The following is a 13214-nucleotide window of genomic DNA, read 5'->3' on the forward strand; positions in this document are numbered from 1 at the left end:
ACCTGGGGCTATAGCTAGCAACTGAAGTATGTTCTGCCCATACACAGGCCAGCAAATTGACAACCCTGGGAATAGTCCCCAACCAGTGATGAGTAGGGGACAAATACTTGTTTTCTTCCCCTTCACCTCCTAGGGGTATCTCAGCAGTATTGAGCTTGTTACCCAATGGGAACCTGCTCACTGACCTTGAACTGGCTTTATCTTCCCAGTTTTACTTTCCCGCACACCAGTTGGTACTTATTAGTGTCATCTACCAAAGAAACTGCTTTCATTAAATTCTAGTATTGAGATCTACTTTGGGGAGAAACCAAATCTAAGACGGTAATGTATTCATTTTCCTGTCACTGGACTTCCAGGTTGTTTTTAGTTTTTCACTATTACAAAAAAGGCTGCAACATATTTCTACAAATCTCTTGATATACATGTAGGCTTTCTCTTGGTATTTATTCGAGTGGAACTACTGGGCCAAAGGTATGTGCATCTTCATTCTTAATAAATACTTCAACATTTTAAGAGGCGGAAAGTGTCAAGTATTGCCAAGAATGCCACATCTGATGTCTGTGGAATGGTACCTTACTGTAGTTTAATTTATATTTCTCCATTTACTAGTGAGAATGTATGTCTTTGCATGTACTTATGGCATTTTTTCCCCTTCTTTACATGGCTTGCTTTTTTTTCTTATTAATATCTGAGTTTTAGAAGTTCTGGATACTAATAGTTTTCTGGTTATGTTCCTTCCAGAGAGCTTTGTTGTTTTCTTGCGGTTTGGAAATCTATGCAGCATTGATTTTCTTCTTCTGTGTGATCTGGGTTTTCTCCCCTTCTATGAAAGATTTTAGGAAATTCCTTTTCTACTCTTGATGTTCCATATCCTAATTTTACTGCTGAACATAAAGGCCTCAGTTTATTATCTTAGGTAATTTTTCATGAAAATAAGCACGCTTCAAAAATCTAATCACAATAGACATACCTAATGCATAGAATGACACACCCAACTCTGATACTGTCAACAGTTTACAGCATACATTTTCCTACATGTTAAAAATTTTGGAAACTGTACACAATTTGCTTCTTTCACTTAGCAATCTTTCACGTTTTTGGGGTCAGTACTGCATTCTTTTAAATTGCTGTAGAATATGAAATTTTATAGGCATGTTGGTTAGTTATTTCTTTCTTGATCGTCAAGTGGGCTGTTTCCAAGTTTAAAAAAATGGTGCAACAAATATTCTTGGGTCTGTCTCTGTTCAGCATTAATTTCTAGAAATGGAAGTTCTGGGTCCAAATCCAGCATATTTTGAATTTAAATTAACATTGCTAACTTATACTCTAAAAAATTTGTACCAATTTACAAGCCAGAAAATGCTTGTAATCCAAATAGTTGCTAACATGATGGGTAAAACATCTTTTAATTTTTAGTTTTTAATTATGTGAAGTTTTTCTAACTTACTAATTTTGGCTTCTAGCAATATCCATTCTCTTTGAATTTTAAAAAAATTGATTAATTTTTTAATGGCGACATTGGTTAACAAAATGTCCTTCTATTCTAAATGATAGCTTTGCTGGGTAGAGTCATCTTGGTTGTAGGTCCTTACTTTTCATCACTTTGAATATTTCCTGCTAATCCTTTCTGGTCCTCAAAGTTTCTGTTGAGAAATCAGCTCACAGTCTTATGGGAGCTCTCTTGTGGGTAACTAACTGCTTTTTTCTTGCTGCTTTTAAGATTATCCCTTTGTCTTTAACTTTTGGCATTTTAATTATGATGTGTCTTGGTGTGGGCCTCTTTGGGTTCCTCTTTCTTGGGACTCTCCGCACTTCCTAGGTATGTATGTCTCTTTCCTTCACCAGATTAGAGAAGTTTTCCATCTTTATTTCTTGCTCTCTCTCTTCTTCTGGTACCCCATGATGTGAATGTTGGTACCCTTAAACTCTCCTCATTTTTTTTGGATTCTTTTTTTTTCTTTTTGCTATTTTGATTGGGTGTTTTCTGCTGCCTTATCTTTAAACCACTGACTGGATCCTCTGCTTCATATAATCTACTGTTAATTCCTCCTAAGGTATTCTTCATTTCAGTTCTTGTATTCTTCATTTCTGCATGGTTCTTTTTAATGTTTTCTATCTCTGCTTTTATATTTTCCAACTCTTTGCTAATGTTCTCACTGAATTCATCTACTCTTCCCCTGAGTTCATTGAGCATCCTTATAATAAATGCTTTAATCTCTGCATCTGGTAGATTGCTTTTCTCCATTTTGTTTAGTTCTTTTACTAGAGCTTTGTTCTGTTCTTTCATTTGGGATGTGTTTCTTTGTCTTCCAATTTTGACTGCATACTTGAGTGTGTTTCTGTGTATTAGATAGGGCTGCTATGTCTTCCAGTCTTGGTAGAGTGGCCTTATGTAGTAGGTGTGCTGTGGGTCCTAGCGGCGCAGTCTTACCTGGTCACTTGAACCAGGGGCCCCAGGTATGTCCTTTGTATGAGTTGTATTGTGTCCTGTTGTAGTTGAGCCTTGGTTGCTGTTTGCTCATAAATGGGAGGGATTGACCCTCCGGCTGATTGGTTATGATGACGGGCTGTGGCCAGTGGAGAAGCTCTTGTACAGGGGCTGACCCTACAGAGTAGTATTCACTTTAACAGGGTTCTAGTGCCTGTCCTGTATGTCCTTTGGGTGTGTTGTCCTCAGATGTGACCCCGGGTGGTACTTTAGCTCAGACTGAAGCTGGCCACCAGGCATGTAGGCCAAGGCATCCTGGGATGGGCCCTGCTGAAGGCCAAGTTCAGCTGCAGCCTGTTCCTTGCCCAGGGCCACCTGGCAAGAGTCACCAAGCAATCTGCACATGGCTGCCACCTACGCTGGGCTTGAAAGTGCCTCAAGAGGCTAAGCTGCAAACCAAGGTTAGCTGTGCTTGTGCTGAGTTTGGGGCTGCTCAGCAAGAGGTATGGAGGCACACTGAGGCCAGATGCTACTTGTTTAGTTTTTGCGAACCTTTGAGAGATTTTAGGAATGTCCACAGCATGAGCCAAGATAGGCCGTTTGTATGAAAAAGAGGCTTGGGCAGGCCCTCAAGTTGGGAGGGGCAGGAGTCTCAGAGTAGGATGACCAGTGTTAGCTACGTTGATAGAGACTCAGGTATGGTGGCCTCCTGGGTCTGCAAGCTGGGTGGGGAAGCTCAACAAATAAAAAATGGCCTCTGCCAGCATTTCTGTCTGGGGGAGAGCTGTCCCTCCAGCCCTCACTCTGAAGTCATACAACTCGGTTCCTCTCTATGTATCCCTGGTGACTTTCAAGCTGCTGCCCCAGTGCTGGAGCTCAGAGTAAGTGAGTCTGTCACCAAGTAAGTCCATGCATGGACTCTTTACGAGGATCACTGGGATTCCCCCAGCTCTTTGTCTCCCTCAGCCACAGTCTCTGCTAGTTTTCACAGGCTGAAGTTGTGAGGACTTCTCTTTCTGGCACTGGAACCCTGGGCTGGGGAGCTTGGTGTGGGACCAGACCCCTCGCTCCTCTTGGGGGAGACCTCTACAGCTGAGATATTTCTCTTGATTCTCAATCACCACATGTGGGAGTGGGACCAGCCCGTTTCTTATCTTTGCCCCTTTCACTAGTCTCAAAGTGGCCTTCTCTGTGCATCCCCAGTTGTAGGACTTTTGTTTAGCCAGACCTCAGACGACTCCCAATGATGGTTGTTTTGTAGTTTAGTTGTAATTTTGATGTGGTTGTGAGAGGAGGAAAGCACAGCATTTACCTACTCTGCCATCTTGACTGGAACTAAAATGGTTAATTTTTATTTCCCCGAGAATTCTAGAGTTTTAGGACACCTCAGGAATTCAGGGCCACCCCATGTAGTGGGCTTGGAGACCCAATTTGTACATTGCATGCTTGGGGGAAAGATAAACCAATGCTCTTTAATGTTATTCCCTGGAGTACAGGTTCCATTTTGTGCACTGATGAATGCCACCTTCAGCATCCTGGATGCGGCCTGTGCAAAGAATACCACCATCGTTTCCCTGGAGGTAACCATGATGTCTTTGTAATTGTACTTCATATTTTGAACATCTTGGGGGAAAACTTTGGGTGCAGAAAGTTCTCTTTATAATTAATGAATTGTGATTTAACATTTAATTTATGACAGTTGTAAAGTTTTAAACATTAACATACAGTAAAATTACCCTTTTCTGTACAATTTTATGAGTTTTATCACTACCTGAATAGATTGGTGTAACTACCACCACAGTGAGAATGCATAGCAGTTCCATTTTTTCCCCAATTTCCCTGGAACGTCCCTTTATAGTCACATACTCCCTCCACTACTAGCCCCTGTAAATCCCTGATCTGTTCTATCATTACAATTGTGTCTTTTAAAGAATATTAAATAAATGGAATCACACAGTTTGTGGCCCTTTAAGTCTGGCTTCTTTCACTCAGAATAATGCCTTTGAGAGTTGTTAGTGTTGTGTTTATCAATAATCTCATAACTTTTCTTTCTTAGTAACATTAGTGACATTTAGTACATTCACAGTGTAGAGCAGCCCTCACCCTTGTAGTTACAGAACATTCTCACCACCCCAAAAGGAAACTACATAAGCAGCTCTCCTTATTCTTCCCTCCTCCAGCCCCTGGCAACTACAAATCCACTCTCTATCTTTGTGGATTTGCCTGTTCTGGACATTTCACACAAATGGAATCACACACCATGTGGCCTTTCATGTCTGGCTTCTCTCACTGAGCATCATGTATTCAAGGTTCATCTGTCAGTGCTTCCTTCCTTTTCATGGCTGAGAAATATTCCATTGATGGATGGACCATAGATGGTTTAAGCATCATCTTTGAAGGATATTTGAATTGTTTCCAATTGAACAGCATCTCTTTATCCCCCACCCCCACCCTGGCTCTTGGCAATTATCAGTAGAGCTGCTATTAACATCCATGTGCAGTGTGTGTGTCTGTGGCCGTGTGTGTGTGAACCCAAATTTTTATTTCTCTAGGTATGTACCTAGGAGTAGGATTACTAGGTCCCTATAACTGTAAATTTAAAACCTAGTTTTTAAGTCTTTACATTGGACTAATGAATTTTGTCATTTTATTTATAAATATTTTTTGATACAAAAAGAATAGCACTTTCATTTGTAATTTGATTAATTTAAAAGTATTTATTCATATGAAACATTTGTTCATGAAGTGTACATGCATTCATAGGGTTTTTAAATTAAACTTTCATAAATAATTAACCTTTTTAGAAATTTAGTTAAATTTCCTCAAATATCTTATACTACATTTACAAATATTCTTATTTCCCCCCAAATTTCAAGTACCTAATGAGGAAATTTGCAAACCTAAAAGGCAAGGTCACTAGGCCCTTAAGGGGTTCACAAATCCAGTCGATCAAATGTGTAAATATAAAAATTCATATTTTTAAAATGTTTCATTTATGCTGTTTATAAACATTCATATTAAAATTACGTCTAATTGCTTTTTGCAATGAAGTCATTGGATAATTGAATCGCTTCTCTAATGTGTCAAATTGTCCCAAACCCTTCAAACAACAGATTTCCAGATTATGCCAAAATTTACAAAACCTAAATTTAACCTAAACTTGAGTTTGTTTGTCTAAATTAAATTTAAAAACTAAGCTAAATTTATTTTATTAATTTTTTACTTTTCTGAAGATACAAAATAACCTTCTCAGTGAAGAAGAGGTTTAATATTTTACAGGGAGCTTTAATGCGATTTCAACAGCTGCTTTTCCCAGGATGGTTCTAGTTGAGATTTTTCTGCTAAGTAGGTGGAGAGGGGCACCAAACTCCTGCCTTTCAGATGGAAGTGGTTACAGAGCACAGTGAACCTTGTTTCTCCTGGACAAACATCTCTCAAGTTTCACCCTGACTCAGTTTTTGCTGAATTTGTTTCATCTTTTTATCACCTAATTTGGATAAATAGAAATTAGTATCCTCGCTAAGGTTTCAGTTAACTTCCTTCACTGTGTGACTGGATTCAATCAATTTCTTCCTTGCACTTATTAGTTTATGACTTCTTTTCATATTTTTTTTGTTGGGGTCATAGTCAAATTTTATAGCTAATTTATTGACAGCAATCAATAATAGGAATGGTATCAATATTACTATTACTATTATTGTTATTGCTATTTTTTTCTTAACTCTATTCCTCAGACATAACCATTGTTAGCATTTAGATGTGTATCTTTCCATAACTTTTTGCTTTGTGAGTGCATGTATCACAGACATATACACACATGCACATTGAAGTCATTTATTGAGCACCTACTATAACAGATTTAGAGCAGTGATTAAGGATTCAGCCTCTGATTCCAGACTCCCAAAATTCAAAGCTTGGTTCTGCAAGATGTGTCCTTGTTTCCCCACCCAAAAATGGAAAAAATCATAGCCTGTACCTCACAGATCTCTTCTTAAAATTAAATAAGTTAATATATAACGCTTAAAACAATACCAGGCTCAGACTGTTATTTTGTTTTATGTAACAGAAACATAAATATAATTTTAAAGTAGTTGTTTTTAAACTAAATGAGATAATATATACATGTCATTTTGTAATGTGCTTTACTTAGCAATAGCTCTTGGACCTTTTTGCTTGTTAAATCATGTAGATGTACTACATCATTCTTTTATTAATATTTGCAGACTATCCTATGATTTGGTTCCATCATTTACTTAACAAATCTGTTGGACATTAAGGCTCTCTGACTTCTTGCTATCACAAACCATATTGAAATGAACATCACTGAACAAGATCCTTGCACAATTTTTAGGTATTTCTGAGAAGATTAATTCCTGAAAGGGAAGTTTCTGGGTCAAAGGATATGTGCAATTTACACTGTTATAAGTGCTGACTTTTTTCATGCTGCGAAGGATGCACCAATTTGCCTTCCTAATGAGGCCTCTTGAATCGGGAAAAAGAGGCCAAGTGGATGTCTTTTTATTCTTCATCGGTCTAGACTGCCAACCCACTTTCTTGGTGAGAGAGAGAGGACAGCTGCTATTTCACTGATGAGAGACAGAGAGTGGAGGGGCAGGGTAGAAACATACACATAAAGAAAGACACGGAGGCTGAGAGAGTAGGAGACAGAGAGAGAAACAGAAATACAAAGAGAGAGACAGAGACAGAGAGGCAGAAAGAGAGAATGAGAGAGAGAGAGAGAGAGAGAGAGAGAGAGAGAGAGAGAGAGAGCGCGAGCGAGCGTGAGAGAGCGCAAACACCTCTTTCTTTGCAGAGAACAGCTGAGAAATTTGCCTCTGTGATTGAAAAATTGTCCAACTGCTCCAGCCTTACCAAAGATGAGACATCCACCGTGGGCACAGTCTTACTGGAGAGCGTGGAAAGCTTTTCTGAAACCCTCAGCAAATAGTAGTCAGACTATTCGGACGGAATTCTTGGGTAGGATATATCCTTCACATCAAGGTCACCCTGGGGACTGATTTTGAGGGGTGAATTTGGCAATGTTATTCTCCAAGGCTTTACCATCTACAATTTGCCCCAATGTTTCAAACCTCTAAACTCACAGCAAAGCAAGTCTAATATTAATAACATCTCCCATGATTGAGTGTCTGGCACCGTGTTAAGGGTGTGTGGCCAGGCACTGCATTTGGAGTGAGTCTTTAATTCACTCACCAAATATTTGTTGACTCTATGCCAGGTGTTAAGAGGTGACAGTCATTTGCTGTGTTCGAATATCTCCAGCTCTGTCTTCTGGCCCATGGTAGGATGGTACTTTCTGGCTTGGAGTTAGGAGAGATTTTGTGACTAGTTCCAGTTGAGTTGTGAATGGAATAGTTGCCAGTGTGGGACCTTCTAGAGATTTCTTTCCCTTTGCCCTAGTGATAGGCTCTGTTTCAGATTACAATTTCTCCATCTGTGTGGGTTCCAGGGCAAGGATAACACAGAACACAGTCCCCAATCAATGTGTTAGTGGGAAAAAATTATTATTTTAACCTACTAAGATGTGGGCTTGTTTGTTGCTGCTGCATGACAGACCCTCTCCTGACTGATACAGCCATGGCCTCACCACCCTGAACATGCATGGCCTGTAACCACCTGGGGATCTTGGGCGCTGCAGACCTTCTATGGCTTCTGTGGCAGCATGCCACTCCTGGTACCAGTTACAGTAGAAGTCACATAACCTTAGGAAGTTCCATCCTGATGGGTGCCCAGGAGGCCAAAAGGTAGAAGTAGAGTATTTGGTGGACTGCCTCCAGCAGTGAACAAGACTGGCTGAATTCACGAATCTTTTATTTTACTCAGTTGACTAAGACAATAAACAGACATCTGATATACCAGATAAAACTAGTGCTATTGAGAATAAACAGCAGGCTGAGGAGGCTAGAAAGGGTCGGGATTAAGGGGAGCATTGCTATCTCACAATATGGTTCGGGGACGTCTCAGTGGGGCAGGGACCTGAGGGAAGGGAGCCCTGTAGATAATTGGAGAAGAAGCAAGTGTGGAAATACTTGGTGAATTCAGAGAACGATGAGGAGGCCAATGTGGCTGAAGTGGAGTAGGAGACAGTAAAATCTGTAGGAGAAGGAGTCAGAAAAGAAAAGGAGAGGAAGACATTGTAGACAAATGTAAGGACATAGGATTTAATTTGAAGTAAGATGGAGGCAGAACTGAAGAGTCTGAGAATGGGCATGGCATTATTTGGCTTATATTTTAAAAGGGCACCTCTAGTTCCATCATCTGTTGTGTTTTAAGGAATGAAGAGTTTTATAATTAAGGCCATGTTACAGGTGATGCTCAGAGCGATTAAGACAGTGCTAAAGTTTGCACAGCTGGTGTGTGGCAGAGCACAGGCATCATCTGACTATAGAACGTGAGCCCTTGTCCACTGTGCTGGATTTGTCCCAGTACCTTACTATTTCCTTTGGCTTTGGAAATCTTGTTTATCTTTGGAGTTGCCAGAGGGCCATGACACTATCGCCTGCCATCACTGTTGACATCAACCCCATCTTTCACTGATGCATCTCCTAAGATGTGAGAGCTTACTTGTAAAGCTCCAACCAGGTTTCTCATTTTTAGGTGCTACCATCCGCCTATCATTCATGAAGGGGCTCAAGGTCACTCCCAGGATGAATTGCCCTTTCCAGTCTTTCTTGGGCTTGCAGCCGGCAATGCGAACCTGTGTCAGACTGAAACCAAACTCAGGACCCACTTTCTGGGTGACATCATGCAAAGTCTTCATTTCTCCTTTTAGATATTGAGAGCAAAGTTATCGAGGACGAGTGCACCGAAGAGAACATGGTCTTTAACATGAAAGCCAGAGGGAACGAGATGAAGATTGGCTGTTCCACAATTAAGGAATCTAAATCTACAGGTGTAGACTCACTTATGAGAATCAAGGAGGGTGGCTTGGGCAAATTCAACCAGGAGTATTAATCGATCACCTCCTAGGTGCCAAGACCTGTGCTAGGTGGTGAGGGAATCAGTGATGATGAAGGCAGAAATAGTCCTTGACCTCAGGGAGCTTTCCATCTGCTAGAGAAGTCAGACTTTGAATAAATCATCTCACAGTAGTGGAGTATCAAGACCTTCAATGTCCAATTCAGCAGCCACTGGCCATATTTGCTCATTGAACACTTGAAATGTGGCTAGACTGTAAGTGTAAAATACATACTGGATTCCAAAGGCTTGGTACAAAAAACAAAGGATGCAAGATAGCTCATTAATAATTTTTAACACTGATGACATGTTGAAATGATAATATTTTGCATGTGAGTTAAAATTATTAAAATTTACCTGTTTTTACTTTTCTGAAATATGGCTACTAGAAAATTTTAAGTTACATATGTGGCTCATACTGTATTTCTGCTAGACCATGCTACTCTGTATGAGGGTTGGCAAGCTTTTCCTGTAGAGGGCAGATTAGTACATATTTTAGGCACTGAGAGCAATACAATCTCTGTCACAGCTATTCAACTCTGCCATCAAAGTAGAAAAGTGTTCATAGATAATATATAAATGAATGCATGTGGCTACGTTATATAACTTTTGTTTACAAAAAAAGGAAAAAATAGGCAATGGCCCAATTGGCTGGGAGGCCATCGTTTGACTCCCCCTGACCTACTTGCTCTCTGGAGCACAGGGTGCAGGCTTAGGACAGACTCCTGGAGACCACTGACATTGAAGGGGAGGTGTATCCAAGAGACTGAATGAGACCAGAAATGTGGGAGGGGAACTTAGTTCCCACTGCTGAGTCAATATCTCTTAGAAAGACAAATTCAAATTTATTTTTAAATGTAGTCCAGAATTCTCCAGTTGACAGCACCTCAGGATTTTTTTTATGGTTCTGCTGAGGGTCACTTACCTAGAAGTCCACTGGTGTTTTAATCTTCAGAGCAGGCCAGTGAAGGTGCAGAGATGCTTGAGACATTGAAGTATGCATGTGTGTATATATGCTGGGTCATCTGTAATAACTACTGAGCAAATGATTCCTTTTTCTTTTTTCTTTTTTTTGGTACTTGGGGAATTTGTAGGGACCACTGGGGTAGCTTTAGTCTCCTTTGCAAGTATGCAGTCTGTTTTGGATGAGAGCTTCTTCCAAGACACTCAGAATCCCTTGGCTAACTCCAAGAGGAAGCTGAAGATGAATTCTCGTGTTGTCGCTGGCATCATGACAGGGGAGAAGAAAGGCGGGTTCTCTGACCCAGTCATCTACACTGTGGAAAACATTGAGGTTCGTGAAGTCTCCACTGGGTCCCCATCTACCTATTGACAATCCCATCCCCTAGTAGGCTTAACTCTCATTCTGATGAGGACCTATTGAGGCAGCAAGCATCCACAATTTCTAGCAACTCAAGCCAATTCTAGAAGAATGAGCTCCTCTACTTCTGTGTGGTATCCTTTCACTCCTTGATGGCAAGATTTAGGTTAGATTAACAATGTTGATATGGGGCACAGACATGAATTTTATTCACCTACCTACGACCAAGTCAATGGTAGAGATAGGTCTGGCATTCAAGACATTTCTTTTCATCACTGCATGTTGAAATATCAGCATTTGTCTCCATTCCCCTATAGAACATAACATACCCACATCTTCTTGCCTCAAATGCCTCCTGAGTGGTCACATTGAATCCATTCAAGAGGGACTCTCAGGTAACCAGGGCCTTTGAATTTTCAGCCAAAGCAGAAGTTTGAGAGGCCCATCTGTGTTTCCTGGAGCACAGACATGGGGAGCGGCAGGTGGACGCCGTCTGGCTGCATGGTCCGTGAAGTCTCTGAGACCTATACTGTCTGCAGCTGTAATCGAATGGTGAACCTGGCCATCATCATGGCTTCTGGGGAGCTCACGGTCAGTACTGATATTCTGTGCTCTGGTTCCCCAGATTAGATGGGAAGATATTGACTAGACATCCTGTTGTGTGCCTCTCATGGGAGGGATTCATGGGGACAGAAATGGTATGCTCCATGCCTCAACCCTTGAGGAATTCATGGTCTGGTTGGGAAACTATGACAGTCATATATCAAATGAAAAATGACCCTAAACAGGTGCAGGCACGATACAAATCATAGATTCTATTTAATGAGCCCCTACTATGTACTGGATGCTTTATTTTAAGTTAAGTGTTTTCTAGATCTATTTTATCGGATGGGAAACTGAGGCTCAGTAATCTGCCTAGTCATGAAGTTAGTAGTTGATGGAGGCGGGATTTGAACCCAGGATAGTCTGGCTCCAGAGGTCACTTTCTACTAAACCAGAGTCTGTACTGTAGGAATTCAAAAGTGTTTCAATGACAGTTGGTGCTAGATCAGGAAGGAAATATAGTTTGAAGTTGGCCTTGGTGAGTGGGTAGATTTGGTAGAGAGAAAAGACATCCTCATTAATGCTGTGGTGAGTATCCTTGCCAATCATGCCAGATCTGAGGTTCAGTTTTCTGCCAGGAGAATCTGAGTGCTGTTTAGAGGTATGTAAGGCTTAGGACTTAAGAAAATTGGATCTGGAGAAAGACTGATGTAGTTTCAAGTCCCATCTCTATCACCTTTTAGCTATGTTTCCTTAGTTACGTCACTCAACCCCTCTGAGCCTGAGCCCAGTTTGTAGAGACACTCATAAGGTGGTGCCTAGCATATCTATAGTATATCTTTAACACACAGAAAGCACTCATATAAAGTTAAAATTAATTAAAAATTAATTGTGAATAACGGTGGAGGGGAAGCACTCAGCCCATCATTTTCACTCCCAAAAGCTGGGTGTCTCTGAATGCCTATGCATCAGGTCTGGTTCAGTGCAGGAGACAGGAACTACTCTAGGTATTTCAAGCAGAATGGGATTCAACATAGGGAACTGGGTGCTCCCAAAATTGCTGGAAGGGGTGGAAGAATTGAAGTCATGGGGCTGCCACTTGGATTTTGCCTTCAACATCACCCCTCTGCAGTATAATTCAGAAGTCAGATTGTTGCTGTCAGGCTACCCCACATTCATGGAATTAAGGACTGGAAAGTTGGAATGTGGAGTCCAGCCGCAGCTCACTCTTGTCTGTAGAAAGCTGGTATCTGCCTCCATTCTGCCTTTCCAAACTTTCATGCATACATCTGCTTGGAGAACCTACATGACATCCAGGACCTTAGTTCCAAACTAGAAAAATGTAGTTTGTAGACATCTTGCCCAGTAATAGATGGGATGGAAATGGGTGCTGATGCATGCCAATAGATGCCAAAGAATGATGACAGACAACATCTCATTTACTCTGAGTGTCAGAGGGAGAAAAGGTCCCTAATCTCTTGCCCAAGCCGGGAGTCAGGATAATTCTTCTTCCTGGTTGGGGAAATGTTGGTCCCTGAGTGGCATATCTCTTTTCTGACAGATGGAGTTCTCTTTGTACATCATCAACCATGTGGGCATGATCATCTCCCTGGTGTGTCTCATCTTGGCCATCGCCACCTTCCTGCTGTGTCGTGCCATTCGTAACCACAACACCTACCTTCACCTGCACCTCTGCGTGTGCCTCTTCTTGGCCAAGATTCTCTTCCTCACTGGTGTAGACAAAATCGACAACCAGGTCTCAGATCCTTCAGGCTATGCCCCCATCCAGCCACATCTTCTGCACATCTGCCTTTGCTTGTCCCTACAAACTCCCTGCATAGCTTCCACTTAAGTAGTTATCATCTACCCATTCCCTACCCCATCCAAATTGTCCCAGTTTTAGTATTGATAGCCAAATGTGCTGGGAAAACTAAGTCCCAGGCAAAC

The 13214-nt window shown here is 41.1% G+C and overlaps 1 protein-coding gene across 1 annotated transcript in view; it reads left to right on the plus strand.

Moving 5' to 3' along the window:
• The window catches only part of ADGRE1 (adhesion G protein-coupled receptor E1), a 60302-nt gene that overhangs the window by 30333 nt on the left and 16755 nt on the right, over window positions 1–13214 (plus strand). Inside the window, 7 exon segments of the mRNA XM_011373613.2 lie at window positions 3925–4008; window positions 7242–7351; window positions 7353–7405; window positions 9219–9338; window positions 10498–10697; window positions 11145–11315; window positions 12829–13023. Of these exon segments, the coding sequence (XP_011371915.2) occupies window positions 3925–4008; window positions 7242–7351; window positions 7353–7405; window positions 9219–9338; window positions 10498–10697; window positions 11145–11315; window positions 12829–13023 (933 nt within the window).

Source organism: Pteropus vampyrus, unplaced genomic scaffold (assembly GCF_000151845.1).
Source record: "Pteropus vampyrus isolate Shadow unplaced genomic scaffold, Pvam_2.0 Scaffold226, whole genome shotgun sequence".
Lineage (NCBI taxonomy): Eukaryota > Metazoa > Chordata > Mammalia > Chiroptera > Pteropodidae > Pteropus > Pteropus vampyrus.